General features: G+C 42.5%; 1 protein-coding gene across 8 annotated transcripts; it reads left to right on the top strand.

The window, feature by feature from the left end:
* Nucleotides 1–1030: 1030 nt before the first annotated feature.
* Nucleotides 1031–21684, top strand: pde7a (phosphodiesterase 7A). 8 transcript variants are annotated; one of them, XM_030757031.1, is made up of 14 exons: nucleotides 1031–1101; nucleotides 2013–2163; nucleotides 13105–13165; nucleotides 14721–14753; nucleotides 16006–16095; nucleotides 16701–16864; nucleotides 16985–17048; nucleotides 19257–19453; nucleotides 19840–19971; nucleotides 20090–20181; nucleotides 20284–20428; nucleotides 20513–20609; nucleotides 20690–20770; nucleotides 20875–21149. In XM_030757031.1, the coding sequence occupies exons 2-14, from the start codon at nucleotides 2026–2028 to the stop codon at nucleotides 21147–21149; spliced, it is 1569 nt and encodes a 522-aa protein (XP_030612891.1). In that variant the 5' UTR covers nucleotides 1031–1101; nucleotides 2013–2025. The 8 variants fall into 8 exon arrangements, with proteins under 8 accessions (XP_030612891.1, XP_030612895.1, XP_030612894.1 ...); XM_030757032.1 differs by lacking the exon at nucleotides 1031–1101 and having other exon boundaries at nucleotides 2026–2163; nucleotides 20875–21684; XM_030757038.1 differs by lacking the exons at nucleotides 1031–1101; nucleotides 2013–2163; nucleotides 14721–14753 and adding exons at nucleotides 12327–12489; nucleotides 12927–12967.
* The last annotated feature ends 1772 nt before the right edge of the window (nucleotides 21685–23456 follow it).

The raw sequence follows: 23456 nt of genomic DNA, 5'->3' as shown, positions 1-23456 counted from the left end.
TGCATAAGTAGCCTCATTTGGAAGCACTGTTTTAGGTGAATGTATGTAAAATTTAAGAGTAACTGTGACTGCCTGGTGTTGCTGGGTGCTCTGTAGTTTCCTTTAGTAGTTTTAAACACAAGCTCTTCAATGGAAATTATCCAAAAAAAATCAAATAAAGGGATAGCTGTGCTTGGGTTGGCTATTCTAGCACTCTGTCCACTCCTGCTACTGTCTACAACACATTTGTTGTTCTGTTTTGCAGTGTTGCCCTAGTTGCCTGGAAAAGATGGCAGGACCTCTGTGTGGGGGGTATGGTTGTGGGGAACTGCATTCAGACCATTCAGGCACATGGAAATGGGGGAGGGAGGTGATTATGCATCCACTGGCACTTGGCCTGGCTGTTGCCATGGCACACCCATTGTCCCCGAGCACACGGGCATGGCAGAGAAACGTCCAGTGAAAATGTTAATGCAGTAATTTTTCACTTAGGGGTTTATTTGAGGAATTGCAGCAGAAGGCCAGCTACACCTTATAAATGAAAGATAATGAACTGTCATGTGTCTTAAGAGATATTCCGCGTAGACAGAAATCCCAAGCAGTGCATGCAGACAGTAAAATGCGCAAGTTAAAGTCATTGTTTCAACGGAATTTCCATTTGTCTTGAGTCACCGCATGCACCCATATGGCCACTTTGTAACAAAAGGTGCAAGATGTTGCTACAGTTATTAGACTGCATTTTAAACTACCGGCAAGTCTCAGCTCCCAAGTTGTATGACTCATGAAAGGAAGGTAATCACAGGCAATGATGTGGACCGCTGCAGGGCAAACCCCGTTGTGGAGGAATACCCTTGAGAAAGTCCACGCCGTCTGCAAACGACTGCTCATATAGGTCTTGGGATTGCCCTGGCCTCACAGCTAATCATCAGTGTCCTTCTATAGTGTCTAAACGGCATTGTCCAATCAACGTCCAGCTTGCAAAAACACCTTTCACGCCATTGGTCGAGCTCAAACAAGGGCGGTTTTTTTTTTTTTTTTTTTTTTGCTCGCTCCAACAGCACCATCTCTGGCAGGTGGTGTGCGCTCTTAAAGCGTGAAGTAGGCTAATGTGTAGGAGGATAGGTAGGTAGTTGTAGTGAAGTAAACGCTGTATAGGTTATTAATTTATCGTTTTTTTTGTTTTTCTTATATTTTTTTTGTTTTGGTTTTGGTTGCCAGTTTTGTGGTACGCGTCGTTACGTTTCCTTCACACCCAGCGGAGTCGCAGTGAGTGAAATGAGCGTCGGGGTTCCCCCTTCTGAGCCAGACACTTTGTGCTTTACGGTCAGCGGTGAATTAGACAACTGCTCCTTCATCATGCAGCTGCAGAAAAAAGACGGAAAAGCCCTACGTGTTGATTATATTTCGCCGCCGGTATAAGTGCGAATGAGCGAAAGCCCTCCCCGACCGACGAGCTCTCACATCCTGGAGCTGCCTCACTTCGTCCGCCGGGGTAGCACACAATATATGTTGATGACATCTTTTGGAAGTCGTCGTGCCTTTTGTTTTCATATCAGGATATGTGATATGCGGATCTGTGAACGCCACGAAACCCAAATGAGCGGACGTTTTTTTCCGATTTAAAAATGAGGAAGCGATTTCATAGAGACCCAGAAAATGGCAAGAAGGTCTCGTCGTCCGTGGGCCCGGATTTGAGTAAAATGAGAAGGAAAGAGGCAAATGCAACAGCAGCATGATTTCGTTTTCTTTTTTTCCGCTTTTTTTCTTTTTTGAATTCTTGCAGCATGACACCAAAGGGGGTAAAACTGGAGGCAGATGAGACGCAGCATCAATGAAGGCGATCTGGACAAGTTTTGAGTCGCTCATAATGAACAGAAATACTTTGCAGCTCGATATCAGATCGTTTCCACAATATTGAAAGATTGTTTTCGGCTTTGGTAGATTTTCTAACTCACCAGTCACCTGTTTTTGCATTGCATCTGCTGTCTCTTTCATTATATATTTATTTTTTTATATTTTTGATCCGGATTCAGCCCTGACTATTCAATGGAAGTATGTTATCAGCTGCCGGTTTTGCCTCTAGACAGGCCGGTTCCCAAGCATGTCCTCAGCCGAAGGGGAGCCATTAGTTTCAGCTCCAGCTCTTCTCTCTTCGGGGCTCCTGATCCAAGGCAGCTGTCACAGGTAAAGAAATTAAAAAAAACAAAAAAACCTAAATAAAATCCTACGCTAATCTTACAATTTCATATCATCTAGTCACAGTGGGCTCAGTTCTGGGGATCACACGGGCCTTAAAACCTGCATCTTTTCAATAAACACGAATAATCCACAGGAATCTTGCAGGTGGTTGCTGGATTTTTAGGCCCCAACACACACAGTGAGCGCACTCTAGTACAGACGCACACTGTATATTCTTATCTCCTTGAGCCTAAGATACACAGCAAGTCATCACCCAAAACCAACTTTAAATTTGTGTATGTTTTCCCCTGATAAAGGCCTCCTCGGCTTAAACTTTGTAGCCTTAACAGCCTGATGCTGAAGTGTACCAGCTCACTCCTGGGATTTGTTGGAAGGAATGTGCCACACAGTTATTTATTTTAACACAGTGCCGGACGAGCTTAAAGTCATGCTTGAACTTACTACTTTCTCGGAGTCTTGAATTCTTGAAAATGTACCCCTGGCAAGCCTGCCTTTATTTATTGTCATGGTGTGTGTGTGTGTGTGTGTGTGTGTGTGTGTGTGTGTGTGTGTGGGGCACTGGCAGGCAGCACACTGCATTTTGAATACATGAGCCAATCACTGAACCATGTTTGAGCATGTGTCTGAGGTGATGGTACCAACTATTAGGCCTTTGTCCAGTGCACTAGTTAAATCTACACGTGTCTGCGACGTCACCTCAGAGGAAAGCCGCACATCATGCCATCGGTCAATGAACTCCTTTCCCACGGTGTTGCGCTTTTTAAAAGGAGAAGTATCCTTACTATTGATTCAGTATTTCTTGACAAAAGCAGCAGCAGGGTGTATTCTCGTGTCTTTCAGTTGCATCCTGCTAAACAGAAGCTCCCACAGTGTTGCATGGCGCCTCTCAGCCCATTAACTGAGCGTTAAGCCACTGTCTTTGCATACGTGAGCATCCTCTTCAATGGGCTGTCCATTAGGTCTTTGTACAGGACCCTGCTCCACATAACCACCCATGTGTGTCTCTGGTTTGAACTTACATCCATCCTCAGGCAGTCCCTTCAAAGACCATTTCATCTGTCTCCCCGCGTCATTAGTGTTTGTCCTTTGGTGACCAATATCATGAAATATAGATTGGTTGGACCATGTACTCACTCAATACTTGCATTCTTTTACTCTTCAAACACGCTGCAAACATCTCTGAGCTCAGTTAGGGAGTCTTATAAAAACCAATCCAGCAGCTTGAAACTGTCCTTGTGCCATGGTGGTTTTTGGACTGTAGTCCAAAGGAGGACTCTTTGGAGAAATCCCAAAAACCTCATAAGGAAATCAATCTCTGCATATCGCTGTATTGTTCATCTTATGCACCCAAACACAAGTGTGAAGCTGTTCTGTCTCATGCTCACATTGATTTCTCAGTTCAGCCAGGCTTCCTTTACAGCCGGGGTGTGCTTCTTTGTTGTGAAAAGACGAGTTATTTGTGATGAAACATGCACTATTTAGTGTTAAGCTAATTTCCAGTGAAACGATACTGATCTGCATGACTTTTTTTTTTTTTATGTGGACATTGTTGAACTGGAGAAGATTTACAAACACTACAGACAGAATCAGAACATTAAGACCAGCCTACATAGTCATTACCTTCTTGCTTGTGAACATCAGTAGAACTGGGTGAACATGCTTGCATACGGCAGTGTCACTCAGCCTTTGTCACCAAGCAATTACACTTACACAAATATTGTGTTTCGGGCCCTATTTATGACCATAAGGGTGCATTTGTCCTTGGTGGCTGCTGTGTTTTTGTGTGTGGTTCCACAGGCCTGTTGTTTGTGGAAGCAGGGCTGGACTACCATTGCAGAAAGAGGCAGTTAGGCATGGGCCTCAGCTCTGTGGGCAGTGGTTTGGCTTGCTGCCAGGCTCACAGATGGCCGAAGTCTCAGTCCCTTTTCTTTCTCTGGCTATCTTGTTCTGCCTGCTCACAGGCTCCCTCTCTTTCTTTCTCTTTCTCCTCTGCACCCCTCCCCTTCCCTCGCAGATGAAGACATTTCCTCTTGTAAACAGAGCACGAAAGAGTAGGGTCGAAGACACGACTGGAGCCTCAGAAGAATATGTCACTCTGTGGTTGTGGAATTCTTATGATTGGGTGTAAATATGCTGTTGAAGAGGCGTTGAAAACAGCAACGGCATTAAATAAATGGGCCCATTTATCCATTACAGTGCCTCCATTGTTTTTAGCACAATGAGTGTTGCAAGTTGATTAAATCCCAAAAGTGAGGTGAAAGATGAATTTGAATTTTGCTGGACTATAGCGTAGCGCGCTAGCTCCATTTGGCTTCTCTTGGAAAAGAGCAGGGCAAACACAATAATAATGAATAAGACAGATTAGATTGGTGCAAAATGACAGGACGCTGTAAAGAGTCATGTGGTTCTCACTTAAACTACAAAGCACAAATGCATTTGCACACAGCTTGACATTATGCTACTTCTCCTCTAACATACATCTCATATTAGAGATGATGCACATGGCAGGACTGAGGGTTTCTATGCCTTGTGCTTGGCTGTCATGAGTTGCTGCACAGTCACATGGTTGTGATAAGGCTTTAAACTTTAAGAAAGAACGCTCCAGCAGAGATACAGTCGTCAAAGAGATGAGCAGTATTGATGAAACCTGTGCAGTCACATGATTTTTTTTTTTTTGGTCATAATGGGAGGAACACAGCTGTAGACTGGAAGAACTGATCTGCTATCAGCAGACTTAGTCATATCACAGTTGGAGATATCATCGGTGCTATAGTGGGCGCTGACCCTAGTCCGGCTCCTCATTTGAAATGTTTACGCGCAAGAGATGATGATCATGATGATGATGATGATGATGATGATGATGATGATAAGTCTGTGCATAAGGGTGGAGGATGGCACTACTTGTTTCATCCCCACTATGGGTGTTTCTGTGCAGAGGTTGATAAGGGAATACAGTACCGTGCCTTTTTTTTGTGGGAGTTACTTTGTTGATTTTAACTGAACCGATAAGGGTTTTTTTTTTTTTTTTTTTTTTTTCCTGTGCAGTGCCATCAGATTGACGTCGTTTCAGGATGTGGTAAGAATGCTGAAGGAGCTGTTCAGACTCTGAGCCTGGTGTTTCACAACTGTTCACAAAAACATTAACCCCTGCGCTGCCAAAACGTTTTGCACTGTGCTCACATAATGGAGCTGAAATCTGCCGTACAGTTTGCTGATTGAGGGGAGGTTGTTCATTAACCTGTTGATTAATAACGAGGAGCTGATTATTGCATCATGTCTTCATTCAATTATACACACTCCTAGCCCTTTCTCTTTGCCTGCCTATCTCTGCAAGGGGCCCCTCTTATCACGTGACCGATCTGTTTTTGTGCTGCAGCGTCGAGTGCTGTCAGCCACGAGAGTGTGTGGCTACAAACATTGACACGCTAACAACCACAATATCAGCAGTGTTTGAATTTTATTCTTATTTACTGTGGCTTTATTGACGCAAGAGCCTATACAGGAAGGCAGTCTGTTTTTCAGTGTTACTGGTTTCAAGCCTCAGACACATCGCACTGGTTGGTGAACTGGGTCTTGTTTGTTTTCCTCAGAAAGCTCTAAGAAGAGAGGGAGGGAGAACAAATCTGGCCCCAAGAGGCAATTAGAGCCTGGGGATGATGTTTGAAATGAATGAAATTCCTGTGCAGTGTAGACAGCCTGTGAGAATATAAAGCACAAGTTTCCCCCATCCCCCACCTGTTATCGCTACTTACTTTATAGAGCACTGCTTACACTATATGTGTGTGTGTGTGTGTATAAGGCCCTTTTAAGCACTCTGTAAAAATCATTTTATGAGACACTTACCCAGTAGTTTAAAAGTTAAATAATAATAAAAAAACAAACACTTCTTGTTGATATATTACTGCTTGACAAGCATGCAGCTTTGCAACACTCATCATCATTTGCTGGCCAAGATATCACGCCAATTCACCCCAGGCCTCTCCTCAAACCAGCAGCCCTCTCTCAAAAACTAACTGCAGCTGGAGTGTGTCACAGTGGACAGAGTACTCATAAAACACTCTTACAGCAGGCAGACTCTATCTAGAGCTTTAGTGTATGTAGTGGCTGATGCGTACACACACTCACCAAACCTGCTCGTGTTTATGGCCTAGCACTCAGTTACTGGAATTTGCCGTCCCACACAGCAGAGCGCTGCAAGAGGTCATAACTCAGAAGGAAGCTTTTGGTTTATGAAACCCTGTCCACCTGCTTTTATCTCGAGAATTTACGTGTGTGTGTGTGTGTGTGTGTGTGTGTGCGCGTGCGCGTGTGCGTGTGCGCGTGATGATGTATGCACTGCTTTGTTTTTTGATATGTCAGTTTATAGGAATACTGCTGGCTTCCTCATTTGCTTGGCCCCAGCTGCCTTACTTACTGGAACAGGCAGGTCCTCAGTTAAAGCCAAATTTGAAAACCTTTATAACATAATAAAAGCCAGTTTTAGGCCTGTGTTTCAAATAGGGAAGTGTGAGAATGTTGCATTCGATTGTGCCATTAAAAGAGCATCAGACTATAATATCTTCTCTTTCATGATGCTCCAATGAGTAGAGCATTTTTTTTTTGGAGAGATGCTTTTTTTTTTTTTTTTTTTTTTCTTTTTCTTTTTCTTTTTTTTAGTTAGACTTGCAGGCGTTAATCATACTGCATGTTTTGATATATGTTTTAGTGTCTGTTTAACTATACGAGTGAGAAAATGACAAACAATGAAGCTCTGGGGTCAACCACATAGTAAGGAGTTTCTCACATTAGGTAGTGACCTCAGAAACCTGAGTGTTGTGCCCCAAGGCAATGAGACTAAGCTGAGATAAGAAACAGAGCTGTATGTAAACGAGCTTAGATGGAATTGCTGGGAGAACAATGAGTGCGCTGTTAGGCCTAGTGGTTAAAAACTGAAGCTAGTTTGTTCCCAGACCGCTCCAAGCAGAAACCAAAAGACTGCAACTCACCGTGTCATTTAAAGGGACTGAAAGTAATTGAAGTTTTCTTACATTTGTAAAGCTATATTGATGTAAAATGAAAGGGCTTTCAGCATGGGCCATTGCTACCCATTTAATTTTAATTAAAGTATAAAATCCTGAAGACTCAGGACACATTAAAGGGTAAAACCAACATAAGGTGTCTTAGTAAGGTGTTAGGCTGCAACGAGCCTCAAGAACAGCTTCAGTTTCAAGTCTCTTAAGTCATGGGAAGGACCATTCTTCCAAAGCGTATTCCCACATTTGGTGTTTTGATGATGGTAGAGAAAAGCGAGAGTTGAGATCTGCTGACTCTGATGGCCATAGCATACTGTCATAGTACCTTTTGGCATAAAAATGATTTAATTGATTTAAGATGGACCCAAACTACCCTGGCAAAATGCATCGTGGAGTTGACAAGTTCAGGCTTTTCCTTTAACGTTCATGTTCAGGACATTTTAGCTTTGTGTGTTCCCCACACCATTACACTGCCTTCACCAGCTTGATAAAAGCCGGGATGGATCCATACTTTCACGTCAGTTTCAGAACTGCCGCTCGCTGGATAATTTCCCTTTTTCAGACTGTTCTCTGTAGACCCTAGGGATGGTTGTGTGGGAAAATCCCAGCAGATCATTTTCTGAAATACTCAGTCTGGCACCAACAACCATACCATTTAAATCACCCTTCTTCCCCCATTCTGATGCTCAGTCTGAACCTCAGCAAATCATCTTGACCATGTCCACATGCCTGAATGCACTGAGCTGCTGCCATGTGATTGGCTGATTAGATACTTGCGTCAATGAGCAGTTGAACAGGTGTAGCTAACAAAGTGGCTATAATTATATTGATCACTTCTGTAATGGCTATCCTATCTTGGTGCCTGATATTGATACTAGATTGAAGTCTACCTTTTGACAGACTCTGTCTGTTCTCATTCTCCATGGTTTTTGGGCAACTGTTATTACTTGCTGGAGGTTAACAACAAGTGGAAATTGGGTAGAAGCAGGCTTCATTTTTGCTGTTTTAGATGTTATTTATTTTATTGGTATATTTGAATAAGTGAAAGAAGATGGATGGATGGATGGATGGTTTAAGGTGTGTAAATATTCATTAGAGTAGAATATACTTTTTTGATGGTTTTGTGTAAATATTGTATATTTGTGTGTGGTTACCTGGAGACTCTGTGATTTGCATGTGGCAGCTAGTATTTAAAGTAGATGTATATATGCTGAAGGTGTGGTAAGCCCTGTTTGTGTGGTGATTTGTTAACATAAATGTTGGCTCACTCAGATGCCATCTGGACTTGTAACTGTCTTCATTTTGCCTCCTTGGCCAAAGCTAACAACTTCACACTGTTTACTCATTCCACTTGTACTTATTACAAGTTATTACAAAATCTAGATGGCAAGATTAGCATATCCTGTACACATGTATCACTTTTTTGTAGCTACAATGCTCAGGGTGATCAGGAGAGAGTGTGAGAGCCTTATGTAAAACTATCTAGAATACATCAGAAATGGCTGGATGGTGACTTCATTGCTTTCCAGCCCAGTAAGTCAAATTTCACCAATCACACCCCTGTTTTGCTTCAACCCAACGTTTAAAGAAAACGCTAAAGGGGAACAGAAACTTGCTAGAAATTTTAATCCTGGCTCTGCCTTGTTTGATCCCTGAGGCTGTTGGTCAAATGCAAACTGGCACTGCTCCAGAAGGAAGCCAGAGTTGCTAAAGCTGTGATTTCTTGAGGGGCAGCTAGGAGCTGGTCAGAGTAACTCTAACTGTATTAAAGTCTTTGGGAAACAAATCAAGCAGTCTCTGTTATGACATGAACAAAGGGCATTTGCCAGGACCTACCTGCCAGTCTAAAGCTTGTATTGTTAAGTATCTACATGCAAGAAAATTAAGAGAGCTTTATTTATTTATTCATTTTTGCTGCATGTACAGTTTGTGTAGCATGCACTAAATTTTCCACTCTCTGTATACCCTTAATTACAAAAAGCTGATACAAAAACAAAAAACAAAACCTATACCGTGCTATAAGCCCTGCTGGACATCTTTTTGTATGTCATAATTTAATTTAGGCTGTTAATTACAGTAAATAAACTATATTCATTAAGTGTGAATGTGTGACATTGAGCTCAAGTCCTTCAGTTGATATCTTGCATGATGCATCTGTCTTCTCATCTCTGTCACCTTCAGTTGTGAAGCATAAATACCAAAAATATAAAGCTTTAAGAAAATGTCTTAAGTTGTTGTTGGACCATGACAGGCCCATGGTTCTCTGGGTTTGTGTGTCGGTGCTGCAAGGCTTGTCCAGGGTGTGTATTGTTTGCTGGCCATTTCAAGGGTAAAATGTGACTTTCCCCTTTTGTTCAGTGAGGATGTGACATAGACAAAGTGCACCAGTGAGTACTTCTTATCCACTTATTATACATTGGAGCTCATGGCAGCAAGTGCCAACTGGTTGCTGGACCCGTGTGCACGTGTGTGGGTTTAGGTTCACTAAGTTCTAGCCAAAAGGTTTTGTTGATGTAAATGTTAGCAGCGCTGGTCATTGTTCATGCCCACTCCTGGAGCCAGCATTAGACGGTTCCCACACGTATTGCAGCCTATTCGAACCTCCATTCTGCACACACACCACACTATAATGCACCGTGTGTAAACACAGAGGCCTGTTGACACTAAAATACAGCTTTGCACATTACCCACCCTGAGTCAAGCTGTCTGCTAGGCAGTAAAATATTAGCTTTGGATTGGTGGTTGTCATGAGCTTAGAGTGAAGATATTGTTAGGTGTGTGTGTGTGTATGTGTGTGAAGGAGATTCACGGTAATCCTAATTATATGAGGTAATGAGTGTACAAGCAAGAGCATTTGTGTTTTTAGATGTGTTTGTGTTTGGTGTGACCCGCCGGCTGTCGTTAAATGATTGCAGATTATAGACACATTTATCAAGCCCATCACTGTACTCTGTAGTTTCAAACCGTAATATAAAGCATGCTAGTTTTGCCCTTTTTTTTTTTTTTAAATATTGTTTTTCATATATTTTTTCAATATTTAAAATTTTAAATTTTCTTCTTTAGAGGAGTGCTTCTTTGAGTGAAGGGTGCCCTGTGTTAACTGGCGGTTAAGGATTTGGTATGCCCCTTTTGTGCTTTAGTGGTGTGCACAGTGAATGGGTTGGTTGTCAGTGGACCAAAACATGCGCCCTTTTAAAGCAGTCTGTCCTAGTAGACAGCCATAAGTCTGGCACAGAGTCAATCAGTGAGGTAACCTGCCAGTTATGCAGGATCCCTGTGGAATGGGTAACTCTAGACAAGGGTAGCCCCAGTAGAGAGAGTGGTGTGTTGGCCTGGAGGGGGGCCAGAATGTGTAAAGTGCACAGAGGGGTGAGCCAACATCTCAGTGTAGCCTTGGGCAGCTGTCTGTCCACAGAGAGCAAATATGTAGTTACCGGAGTCATACCTGCTACAGCTACCACTGTGCAAGTGACACTATTGCTGCAGCTGCCTCCTGCTCTGGAATACCAGTTTGTCCTGGACTTGGTAATTAATTTTTTTTGCAGATAATAAAAGGTAAAATTTTATCCTGTAATGGACCGTTATCTGTGTCCAGGGTGTACCCTGCTTTTTGCCCTGGGTTAGGCTCCTGAAATCCTGCAACCCTGAGCTGGATAAGCAGTTCAGGTGAATAGATGGATGCAGGGATAGGAAAGTAAACATTGTGTGCTGTAACATTTTTCAGTATTTCTGCAGCCCTTTTGCTTTCCGTGGTCAATAAGAGCATTCCTATTAAAATCAAATGTAATATTTGGGAATTCCACAGTAGGTCAGTGACAACTGTGGCTCGCAAAACCCAACCTAAATCGCTTATTTCTTGTTTCATGTATATGTGTGTGTGTGTGTGTGTGTGTGTGTGTGTGTGTGTGTGTGTGTGTGTGTGTGCATTACAAATGTCTTTGCAACCCATGTACCATAGGGGTTTGCTCGCATTGCTGCAGCCTTTTGAATGCATGAGGAAGTATTTACGCATTTGAAACATGATGTTTTAAGTGCATTACTATACAGGAAATGGTATTGTGATTTGTTTGGATGTGATGCTGAATCCAGTATTGAGTGAGAAGTATTTCAGGAAGTTACAGCAGAATAGCTGTAACTGTTTACGTGGCACTTCGTGTTTATGGGTAGGCCAGTATAAGCAGTAAAAATGGTAGGCCCCTTAGCGCAATCTTAATTTGGCTTTTGAAAATTAGTACTAAATTATATTTCAGTAAATTCCATGAGACTGATCATCCTTGTCTCTCTGTGCATGCAACAGTAATATAAGCCTAATGTAGAAATGGTGACAACTGTATGTTATGATAGATAGACACGGAAAAAAAATGGATATTTCAAGATGTTCCCTGATGGGTTTTTTGTGTGTTAGAATTGTATTTGCTTACTGTGTCATATCTGCTGTCTAAGCAGCATTTGGATGTTTCTGTGTTTTGCGTGAGTTCTCCCTTGGTTCTCACCCGGTTCTCCTGCTTCCTCCCACAGTCCTCAGACATGCATGTTTGGTTAATTAGGGATTCTAAATTGGACTTAGGCATGAATATGAGTGTGACTGGTTGTATGCCTCTCTGTCGGCCGTGCGATGGACTGAGGACCTGTTCAGGGTGTACCCCACTGCTTGCCCAGTGAATGAATGGATGTCTTGCAGTTTGCACTCGTTGAACGTTTAGTCCTCACAATGCAAGCCTGATCGTAGCCTATCTTAGTCCAATACTTTAAAGTGTGCATTTTGGATTATGGAAGCCATAGATTGAATCCCAGTACAGCAGTACTATTTACAAAGTAGTGAGTGGTTTATGATATTTACGCATCATTCTCCCTCTGCTTTTTGTCTTGCATTCAAGAAGTTTTTGATCATTTTATGTTTCCTTGGCACACTCTTGCATGGAATAAAAACTCTAAATTAAATGTCCAAATCTAGATTTAGCTCAGGCTTTATTTAATAAACAGTTAGCAGATGGCCACTAATCGCTTCCTGTAGCTGTTTTTAAGAAAAAAAAAATCATTTATGAAGCAGCTGCCAGAAATTCTGAGTTTAGATTATGAGATTGTTCATGTAAGCTGACAAGTTGACTTGTTGCCGGTTGGTGCGTCACACCTGTGCAAGCTGTCAATTCCACTGTAGCCAATTTTAATACGAATTCCCTCAAATTGCATTCACATGCTGATATCAGAATAATTAAAAAAAAATTTTTTTTTTTTTTTTTTTATTTACCATTTAATACTTCCCTGTTTCCAAACTATTATTTGAGGCATAGCTTTCAAGGTAAGTAAAAACATCACTGAAAACTTTGGGCAGATCTGTTTTGATGGGACATAAAACAATTTCTATTTATGGGAAAGTGTGTGTTTATGTGTGTGTCCCCAAATAGCACGTGTGTTTCTCACATGACTGATAGCAGTGCCGAATCAGGCCGATGACATGGTGCTGGAACATGTTTATCAGTATAACAGCAGAGTACACACGCTGCAGATTAGGACTAGCAGAAGCATTACACCACCCTCGCCTTATCAAGTCCTGCATATACATTAAAATGTAAAAATAATTCATGCCTTTCTGTTTTTGAATGAAATGTTTTGGGGTACGTGGGCTCTTGCGCTGTGCTTGTTATAGTAAGAAAACAGCTGCAGGGTTCAGGTTTACAATTATTTGTTGAACCAACGAAAAGGAGCGATGTTTCGAGCACCACCTCTCTTTATCAGTCATCAGGGACTTTTATACTTCACACATCAGTTCTGGACTGGTGGGACCCTCTTCATTGTTCTGTAATATTTGTAATTGCATTGCACTATATTGGTAGAACCCTTGAACAATTGCTGATTGTTTTTTTTTTTTTTTTTTTTTGTCTTTTGGTTTGTTTGTTTTTTTCCCCCCATTCAGAGACGAGGGGCCATCTCCTACGACAGCTCTGACCAGACAGCGCTGTACATTCGTATGCTAGGTAAGTGTTAACCTGCTCTTACCGCGTACACACAGTAGACACACATGCACGTACTTTCAAGACAGCAGAAGGTTTAGCTTCTCTGCGATCATGTCCATTTGTTAATACACAGCGGCTTAAAAAAAAAAATCAGTGAGGTGGGAGGTGGATGGTGTAAAGATTCTGAAGAGAGGGGGACACGTTGAAGTGCATGTCCAGAATCCTTTCAATCTCTGTCCTTTTTCTTAATCTGTCACAATAGGTTCTCTGTGTGTGTGTGTGTGTGTGTGTGTGTGTGTGTATTGGTAGCCTTTAGTGTCTTAAAAGTTTGGTCAGATTTGTAATGTGCATAGGATTTTATTTTAACCGTAAACAGACTAAAGCTTCTTTGCCTGAGTGTATTTTTGTGCTTGTGCACATATGTGTGTGTCTATGTGTGTACATGCTGCGTTCGTGCATCTCCATTTGCCCTCACTGACCCTAAAGAGGATAAGCAGTTTAGAAAATGGATGTGAGGATGGAGGGTTCATAGCTCTGCCAGACAGATGGAGTCAAATGCATCTAGGAAGCAGCCAGTTCAGCCACAGCTTTAGCCAGGGCTTCCAAATCAATAAGGTTACCGGGGATAATGGTGCGATTAGAGCCTCGTTATACCCTTGAGGTATGTGTGCTAAACAAAGATGTGCTCGTGCATGCAACTTTTGCCACCTCATATCATACTTGTTGGCTGGGAGGTAGCAGCAAAGAAGAAAAGCAGAATTGCTCACAGTGTTATTCTGTCAATATGCTTCTTGGATATCAGATTGCTACTATGAAATGTAGTGAGTAGGCAGGGAACATTCAGTGTTAGTGGCAGTTCAGTGGCTTTGTTGAACTGCTTGACTTGTGTTGTTTTTTTTCCCTGTTTCTCATAATATTTCTATACTTTGATTCTTTCCAGCATGATCATGATTTGACTGCTGCCACATGTGTCTAGTCACAATAACAGCATTTCATTGAGCTGACTGAAGGAGCTTTAGCTTTTTTAATCATTGTACTTAGCTAAGTATGATGCCGGTCTCATATGTCGCTGGCATAAAGCATCTGTGTGTGTAGATTTTCTATTAAATTAAGTGTGAGGAGAGGCACGCTAATGCAGACTGGTCCTGGCCTGGGCTAGGGTTCAGTCTGCCAAGTTAATGCTGATGTGCTTTCAAATAGCAGGACTCAGAGCTTTTGCCTCATCAGTTATAATGACATGACCTACATTCACCCCAGAGCACCAGCACTAATGCACCATAGGGGAAACATGGACCCTTTGACACCTGAAACGCACTAATCACACAAATGCACACAGGCACATGTGCGCTGAGCCCGAGCATGTGTTTGCAGCTGCAGATGTGACAGATGTGTATATGTATGGGCACATACTCACTTCTTAGGAGTGCATGAATTGTGGTGTTGTATTTTTTTCCCCATAATTCATGTTATGCACACAGTATAGTTTAACTCTAAACCTTCATAAACAGCTTTTCAAAGTAATGTTTAGCACCATTATGCCTTGAATAGTAATTCTTAGTTTTTGGTATTTTGATAGGAGCTTGTGTAATATTCAAACAGCTGTTTGCAAGTAAGTAACAAGGTGGTTGTGGGGACACACTGTTGTGACTGCTTCTTCTTTTTTTTTTATCCTGATGCACACGTGACACAATCTTAAGTGCCATGCTGGAAGCATACCATTGCACCTTAATCAGTATACTGCAGTATAGAGCCTTGCTGTATATATAGTGTTGCCTGGAACAACACACCAGCATTTGCCGCATCAGTGTCACAGCACCGTCCTGTCACCTCACTGCGCTCTCACTGCTCTTGACTGCAGTCTTCAAGCAGGCCGGCCGCCGTCTGTTAGGTCTGAGTTTGGAGCTCGTCTGTTTCTCTGCCTGACTACTAAAACCAGTCACAGATCGACTGTAGATCCTTTTCAGTGGCCCGGAGTACTAATAGTAGATCAGACTGTCCTGACATGGCATTGCATGCTCAGCTGTTTGACTTGTCTGTCCGTTGAGTTTCCTCTTCTGGGACATGGGAGTGTGTGTTTGTGTGTGACTGTGCCCGCACATGGATAGTCCGCATCGGGTCTTGGTCGAATAGTATTTTCAAAATCAAATCTTTTGCTTGTTTTAGCTTGCTGGGAGTACAGAAATGATGGGTTTTACCACAGTGTCCTGTCATATGTCCCGATTCAGTTCCAGTGCTTCGTATAAAAAGCATTATTTCCTCATTGTTTTCAAAAGCTGAGACATGATGGAAGGGTTTTCTGTCAACACTCTGATGTATAATAAATGGTTGCCCATAAGTTTTGACAAGAAAAAGCACATTTTAAAGACCAGAGATTGATTATTCTGTTAGCATTCAGTGCCTACAGCTGCCATGAGGCATTGACGGCGAAGTAAAAGTGTTTGACATTAAAAGGATTTTAAGCACAAGCTATCAAAAAGGGCAGATGGCAACAAACACTGGCACAAATAACAGTTCAGAAAAACAGAAGTGGCAAAAAATAACAATTAGTTTATTAATTTTGCTCGGTCTTTGGCAGTTGCCAGAAAGCCAGAATAAGTTTCAGCTTTTAAAAAGTACTAAAGGAAAACTCTGATAGAGGCTCTTAAGGGTGCCAGGCTCTTTTCATGAATTGCAGTTCATTTGCATTTGTCTTATGGCAGTGATCTGCCATTGTCATGTGGTAAAGCCCATCTTTGTGCCGCTAAAGCAAGATAAGCTCCACCGTATAGAACCCCAAATTTTGTAACTACTAATTGGATGCACATTTAGACTTCTTTTCACGCTGTCTGAATCTTGAGGAAATAAGTGTTAATTTCTTCTAGGAGATGTGAGAGTGAGAAGTCAGGTTGGATTTGAACCGGAACGTAGAAGCTCCCACCCGTACCTGTGCATCGACTTCCGAACGCTTCACAGTGAGTACAGCTCGAGCATCTTGAATGAACAGCCTCCCTGATAACACGAGTCATTATCAAACTGTAGCTCTATGCAGATTGATCCTCTCCTGTGTGATTGAACGATGCTTGTGCACTAGTCTCAGGATGATAAAGACTGAGATGTGTCTTACTTCGAGGCTTAATATAAAATGTTTGTTTTATAGGTCTGCGATAAAGTACCACTTTCATTTTCAGTGAAAACCTTTGAGAGTGTGTGTTGACATTTTGACCCAGGAGTAATCCTACCTCATGCTGACGTGTTTCCGGATTGCAGCGACAGTTTACTCAGACACAGTGTCTTTTGTGGAGTGTGTGTGTGTGTGTGAGAGAGGGAGAAAGAGGGCAAGAGACCACTGACAAAGCATGTCTGCTGTGTGATCCCAGACGAAAGGCTTATGAGTGGGCGGCTGTGTCAGCAGCAACTGTTTGAATATTGCTGTGTTGGTGTCAGATCCCCACCAAGCTTGTCCGAGCCAAGTCATTCCCCAAGCCTAACGAGGTTTAGAAATGAACGTGCCCTAACAATGCTGTCTATTTCACATGTTGCATCCTTTGTAAAATATCGTGTGTGTCTGTGTGTGCAGCGCGGCTGGGCTGTGGCTCCACGTCGGCCAGCTCTGATCCTGAAAGGCGGGTCCACAGACTCCTCAGCTTCCAGAGATACCTGCATTCGTCCCGTCTGCTACGGGGCATCCCCCAGCAGATACCCCTCCACATCCTCGATGAAGATTACACTGGACAGGCTAGAGTATGACACTACTTCTAATAAAGTGACACCACAATAAGATAGAAGTGCACATTTGGTTTTGTTTTTGTTTTTTTCCTAACTTCATGTAAAACTCTGGGCTTCTCTCTTTCTCTCTTGTAGTGCATGCTGGAAAAGGTCGGGAATTGGAATTTTGATATTTTCCTCTTCGATAGGTTGACAAACGGTAGGTAAAATATAATTTGTAGTACTGTTCAGAAGTTGTTCTAAATGCCATAATACCTTAACTGACACCGATCAGCCAGAACATTAAAACCACATGCCTAATATTGTGCAGTTCCTCCTTGTGACCCAAAAAACAGCCATAATCCATGAGAGCATGGACACAAGACCTCTAAAATGGGGATTATACTGTGTTATGGATGTAGACACAGGTAGCTGCAGACACCATGATGCTACACATGCACCATTAGTGCAATGTAGTGGTTACTCTACACCCACATGGATCCTCGTGCTCAGTTTGTTGATTAAAATGTATGCCACTCTGACCAAGCAGACCTTAGCAGGCTCACAGATGGGGAAACTATAACATACGTTTAAGTGTTTTGTGGTGTCTGGCACTGGGAAGTTGGTAATGGGTTTTGTGGGTAATAGGACCAAGGCAATGTGGATCAGTCTTGTTCAGATGGATCCTGTTAATGCTCAGTCAGATTGGGGTGACTTTAGAGGCCAGGTTAACACAGTGGACCTCGAATAGCTCCTGAGCAGTTTTAGTGATACGGGGATTGTGCAAGGAGTAGAGGTAATGAAGGTGGATGGGTTTGAATACCTGAGGTCCACCATCCAAAGTAACAGCGTTGCTGGAGGTGTTAAGATTTTCCATTGGGAGTGACCAGAATGAACAGGATTAGAAATGAATACATCAGAAGGACAGCTCAGATTTGGAGACAAAGTTAGAGAGGTAAGGCTGAGATGGTCTGGACATGTGCAGAGGAGGGATAGTGGATACACTGGGCAAAGGATGTTGAAGATGGAGCTGCCAGACTGGAGGAAAAGAGGAAGACCACAGAGAAAATTCATGGGTATAGTGAAGGGGGGCATGCAGAGGGTTGGTGTGGCAGAAGAGGATGCTGGGGAGTGAGATGGAGGCAGATACTTAAAGGGACCAGTAGAAGGAAGAAAAAGAAGTGTGTGTGTGTGTGTGTGTGTGTGTGTGTGTGTGTGTGTGTGTGTGTGTGTATTGACTCTAAAACAATGTTTCATGCGTATTATTTATCAAAGTAACACCCAGTTTTAATGTTGTGGCTGACTGGTGTACAGTTCTGGTTGAGATTCAAACTGTTAGCACTGATACCTGACACAGTGTTTGGGTTAACTCTACAGCATTACTATTACATTACTATGCTTTAATTTGATTAAAATATAGCTGTTTTATATATAATATATATATATTTATGTATAAAAGGTGGGGAAAAAAGTCTAGGCTTCATAGAAAATGCATACACGATGCTGTATTTTTTTTTTTTTTTTTTTTAAGATTTGTATCATGCATGATGTTCTTATCTCTAAACTCTCCAAATTTTTAAGTGTACTGGTGTCCAGTAGGATTTATCTATGTCACAGGATAGTACATATGGAATCAGACAACACCCCTGCGTATGCTGTAGTGGGTGAAATTTTAGACAAATTGGCTCCTCCTCCTTTCTGTGTGTACTTCTCTAATCTATAAAATTGTGAAGAATATTTTCCCATAAGCCATTTTCACATATACACTGCAGCCCTGAATTTTTCTAGATATCACAGACTGGTGACCTGTGCAGAGTGTACTCCATCTCTCACTCTGACAGCTGGGATAGGCTCCAGCACCCCCCTCAACCCTAAATTGGATAAGCAGTTAAGAAAATCGATGGATCACATGGCAGGTGTATGGGACAGATGTCCGTCACGTCTGTCTGTCCTTGGGCATTAGCAGGTCTTTCATCTGCGGGGGTGCCTAGTGCAGTGTCCATGTGATGTTTGATTGCACCTGTGTGCAAATAATGCAGAAAATACACCAGACTATTAGGTGCTATAAAGTAGGTGTGACGTGTGTGCTGCCTCCTCCCCTCTGTGTCCACAAAGCTCCCTCGCTCAAACCAACACGAGTATTTCCTGTAGTGAGAACGTGTCTGAAGCGGATGGTTTCCTGCTGTGTACAACATGTGAGAAAGGACAACTGGAAACAAAACTGTCCCAAATTCATGTGTGAAAATGGCTTCAGAGATTGTGCTTTGCATTTTCATGGTGCTACATTTTTGGCCAGCCTATCTGTGTGAAAGCCACAACTCAGCCAGACTGCTGCAATGGAGTTCAGCAACTCAGCAGTTTTAAAAAAAAACAAGTGGAATGAAGGGATAAATGCACAGTGCTCATTCTGATTTGACTTCTTGCTCAGGAAACAGCCTGATCACCCTGACTTTCCACCTGCTCAACCAGTATGGCCTCGTGGAGCTCTTCCAGCTGGACATGGTCAGACTCTGGAGGTTTTTGGTCATGGTCCAGGAGGACTACCACAGCGACAACCCTTACCACAACGCTGTCCATGCTGCAGATGTCACACAGGCCATGTACTGCTACCTGCGAGAGCCCATGGTGAGACAAAACACTCGTTCTTTTAGGTTTAACTAACTAACTTTCACATGGTTCTCTGCTAGCAACAACAAGAGCTGCTCTGATTTTTCTAAATTCAAAGGAAAGCTTGTTTGTTTTTCGTTTACTTTTTTTTTTTTTTTCTTTTTTTTTTTTTTGGTTGTATAGCCAAGGTTTGCTGTCTGTGAGCAACAGACAGCTCACAGTGCAGGCTTTCCTCATCGGCTTCTTTGAGTCTCACCAGTGAATACCATTAAGATGTGGGTTTGAGAATGCAACCAAATAAATCCTCTTACAGACAGGTTTTGAATAGAAATATGCTATTTGCAGAGCTGAAAGTGCTTCAGAAATGATGTTCTTGTATTTTCTTGCATTATTTCATTGTACAGCTTGCCAAGTCTCTGACCTCCAAAGACATCTTACTGGGACTCCTAGCAGCTGCCACCCATGACCTGGGCCATCCTGGGGTCAACCAGCCTTTCCTCATCAAGACTGACCACTATCTAGCCACACTCTATAGAGTAAGGCAACAAAGCAGTCATTCTTTAGCCTGCTCAACTTGTTAGTGGACCTTAGTGGAGGATGTCATATGATGTATTAAATTAATGTGTATGCACAATTTCTCATTTGTACACACAGAATACCTCAGTTCTGGAAAACCACCACTGGAAGTCAGCAATGGGTCTGCTCAGAGAGACTGGGCTGTTCTCCCATTTGCCTGCTGAGGACAGGTCAGTTTGACACAGGTTATACAGAAACTGAGTTCTTTCATAAGGCTGCTCTTTGTATTTGTTTTTTCTTTTTTTAAACAATTGTGCTTTGTGACACCTCAGCCTGAACATGGAGAGGGATTTGGGCTCCTTAATCCTGGCCACGGACATCAGCAGACAGAACGACTACCTGTCCAGGTTTCGCTTGCACCTGGACCAGGAGAACCTGTGCTTGGGCAATGCCAGCCATCGTCATTTCATCCTGCAGGTCCGTTTCGGTTTAAAAGAAACAACTCCTGCATCTCAGCAAAATAGCGGGTTTATATTTTGTTTTGCTTTCCAACTCATGCAGATGGCTCTGAAGTGTGCAGATATCTGTAACCCCTGCAGACCATGGGAGCTGAGCAAACAGTGGAGTGAGAAAGTGACAGAGGAGTTCTTCCAGCAAGGTTATTTGTCTATATTGTTCCTTATTTGTTTTCCTGTTGCAGTTCCTTTCTTCTTGTTTCTAATGGTCTGTGATACGCAGGAGACATTGAGAAGAAGCACAAACTTGAAGTCAGCCCACTTTGTGACAGAGAGACAAACACGGTTGGCAACATTCAAATAGGCAAGTATTTTAGCTCTGTTGGATCTGGTTTTATTCACCTGTTATTAACAGCTTGTATGTAATATAATACTTGGCCTAATCTTCCACCCTCGCTCCTCCCTCAGGTTTTATGACATACGTGGCTGAGCCGCTGTTTGCAGAGTGGGCCCGTTTCTGTGACACACGTCTGTCCCAGACCATGCTGGGCCACTTGGGGCTGAACAAGGCCAGCTGGGGAGGCTTACAGCAGGAACAAACTCCAGCCTCTGAGGAGGCAGAGCCCAGCACGGCCTCCGCAGACACAGAAGACACCGCCACCGCGCAAAGTGACGGCAGCACAGCGACAACCGCAGGAGGAACCAGCTCCAAAGAAATACCTCAGGGAAGCAGAGAATCCTGACACTCCTTCTGTGCCATTTCACCTCAACCTCCTGACCCCAGGAGCTTCGGGGCCTCACAATACACTGAGGGCCGGGTGGGGCGCCACCCAATCCGAACACCTTGATATATTTTGTTGCTTTGGCCTCCCATCTTGATAAACCACTGTTTTTATTTAATTTATTTAATTTTAATTCCTCTGTTTTGGCATAGAGCAATACATAGATACCTCATTTGGCTACTGCTGTATTTTCTTTTTATTTGCTTTATTTATTTGTCCACTGTAGTTTTGGCATTACTGACTGAACACACCACTTTTTTTTTTTTTTTTTTTAAGTTGGTGAACTTTAAGGGGAAAGCAGTATAAGAACTGAAGACCTTTTTTCTGGTATTTTTAAGTGCCATTTGAAAACAAAGATTTGAAGAATGATCTGAACTGTATTGACTGAGACAACTGGAGTATTCAGACCCTCCTGAGACTTTGGTGTAATGCCGTGTTGCATTTGTATTGAAGATTCTTCCTCATGTAAAAAGAAAAACAAAAAAAAAAAAAAAAATGTGACAAGCCCAGTCCTTTTGCTGCCTCTACGAAGACTGTTTACGCATCTCGTTTGTTGCATCTTTCCGTCGAACTGAAATGAATCACGTCGGCCCCACATTTGCCTTCGAAGCACAGATGTGAAGAAACCGCTCTTTTGAACTGTCATCCCTCTGTCGAAGCCATGAGCAGAACCTTATTCAAACACACCAGATGCCATAAATGACTCCACCTGTGCTACTATGTGTTCCTGCACTCCCGAATAACAATGGTGTTGGATGAGCAGCTTTGTCTCCGTGACCTCTCCAAGACATCCTGTGAAGGTATTATAGAAAGTAGTCTCTCTGCACATGTTTCACTTGGAACTCCACGCAAATCGACTCGCTCAGGGTTTGCCAGTCTTTTTTTTTTTTTTTTTAAAGGAGAGGGGCAGAGGAGGCAACTGTGGATGATGCAAGTATTTTCTTTTTTGTTTGTTTTCCTGGGTGGCTAGGATCTACCGAAGGAGTCTCCTTCTCCGCAGAATGTCTCTCACAGCCACATGAAACCTAAAGGACTGCTCGACCTTTGCCTTATAACTATGCACAAACTATGCTAAGTGACCAAACCAACTCCTGTTCCCATCAAGTGCATGGTGTGCTTGTCTTTGAATGCACTGTCCAATCCCTTTGCCTTTTTGTTGCAAGGAACAACTCCAGCTATCTTTTCTTTTTTTTTTTTTTTTTTGTACGGAAACAAAATGGTCGAGTGAGTTTGAACATTCCATTTTTTCGTGTTTGGTTTGTCTACTTTGATTTTGTGTAGTGCCACAAATTGTGTTTGTGTTTAAAGATTTTGAAAGATAACAGGTGCTTTTTTCTTACTTTAGCCGATTTGTATTTTTGCTGTTAAGTGCTGTAAGACTGTTGATAAAACTGTTTACAATTTGTTGCGACAGCCATTTTTGGGAAGACTTCAGTGTCAAGCCAGATTTTGTAAAGGCTTTGCTGTATTGACCTTTTTGATACATGCCTGTTGCAGTTACAGTTTCAATAATAAAACCTGTTGTTGACAAATGTTTGACTTTATGCCAGTCAATAAATAATCGTGCCAACACTGGCAAACTATGAAACTCGTAGGCCCAGTTGAGCGGTTTTTAGAATACACTTTAACAAAATCTGCACTCACAGGCACTCTGATATTTATAGTGTGACAACAATGCACTCACTGGACAGTTTAAGAGGTACACCTTGCTAGTTTCAGGTTGGACCCCCTTTTGCCTTCAGGGCTGCCTTAATTCTTCATGGCATAGATTGAACAAAGTTCTGGGAACATTGCTCAGATTTTGGTCCATATTAACATGATAGCATCACACAGTTGCTGCAGATTTGTCAGCTGCACACCTGTAATGGGATTCTCCCATCCACCCTGATGACTGATACAGTAAACCATAGGCTAAAAAAGTAAAGTTGTTCTTTATGCTGCAAGTGTTGCTGGAGCTTTGACCTCTTTTAGACCCTTGTTCTCCATGCAACTTGGAAATAGGTGAAGTTGTGCCAGAAACCACTCTTTCCAACCATGTCCTGTTCCACCTGATCCCAAAGGTCTATTAGATCGAAATCTGGTGACTGTGGCGGCTGAATGTTGCATTATCCAGCTGGAAGCAGCCATCAGATGGATACACTGAGATCATAAATGGATGGAGATGGTCAGCAATAAGACTCAAGTAGGCTGTAGTGTTTAAATGATCCTCAGTTGGTACTAAGGGGCCCAGTGACAGGAAAATATACCCCCCACTATTACACCACCAGC

The sequence above is a fragment of the Archocentrus centrarchus genome, chromosome 20, assembly GCF_007364275.1.
Source record: "Archocentrus centrarchus isolate MPI-CPG fArcCen1 chromosome 20, fArcCen1, whole genome shotgun sequence".
Lineage (NCBI taxonomy): Eukaryota > Metazoa > Chordata > Actinopteri > Cichliformes > Cichlidae > Archocentrus > Archocentrus centrarchus.
This window is presented reverse-complemented; position numbering and strand designations above follow the sequence as displayed.

Bases quoted from the DNA above. Each gene is read 5' to 3' on its own strand.
- pde7a (XM_030757032.1), top strand. From the start codon at position 2,026: ATGGAAGTATGTTATCAGCTGCCGGTTTTGCCTCTAGACAGGCCGGTT. The intron at 16,096-16,700 runs GTGAGTACAGCT...CTGTGTGTGCAG, and splicing joins CGACTTCCGAACGCTTCACA to CGCGGCTGGGCTGTGGCTCC. The intron at 16,865-16,984 runs GTATGACACTAC...TCTCTCTTGTAG, and splicing joins ATTACACTGGACAGGCTAGA to TGCATGCTGGAAAAGGTCGG.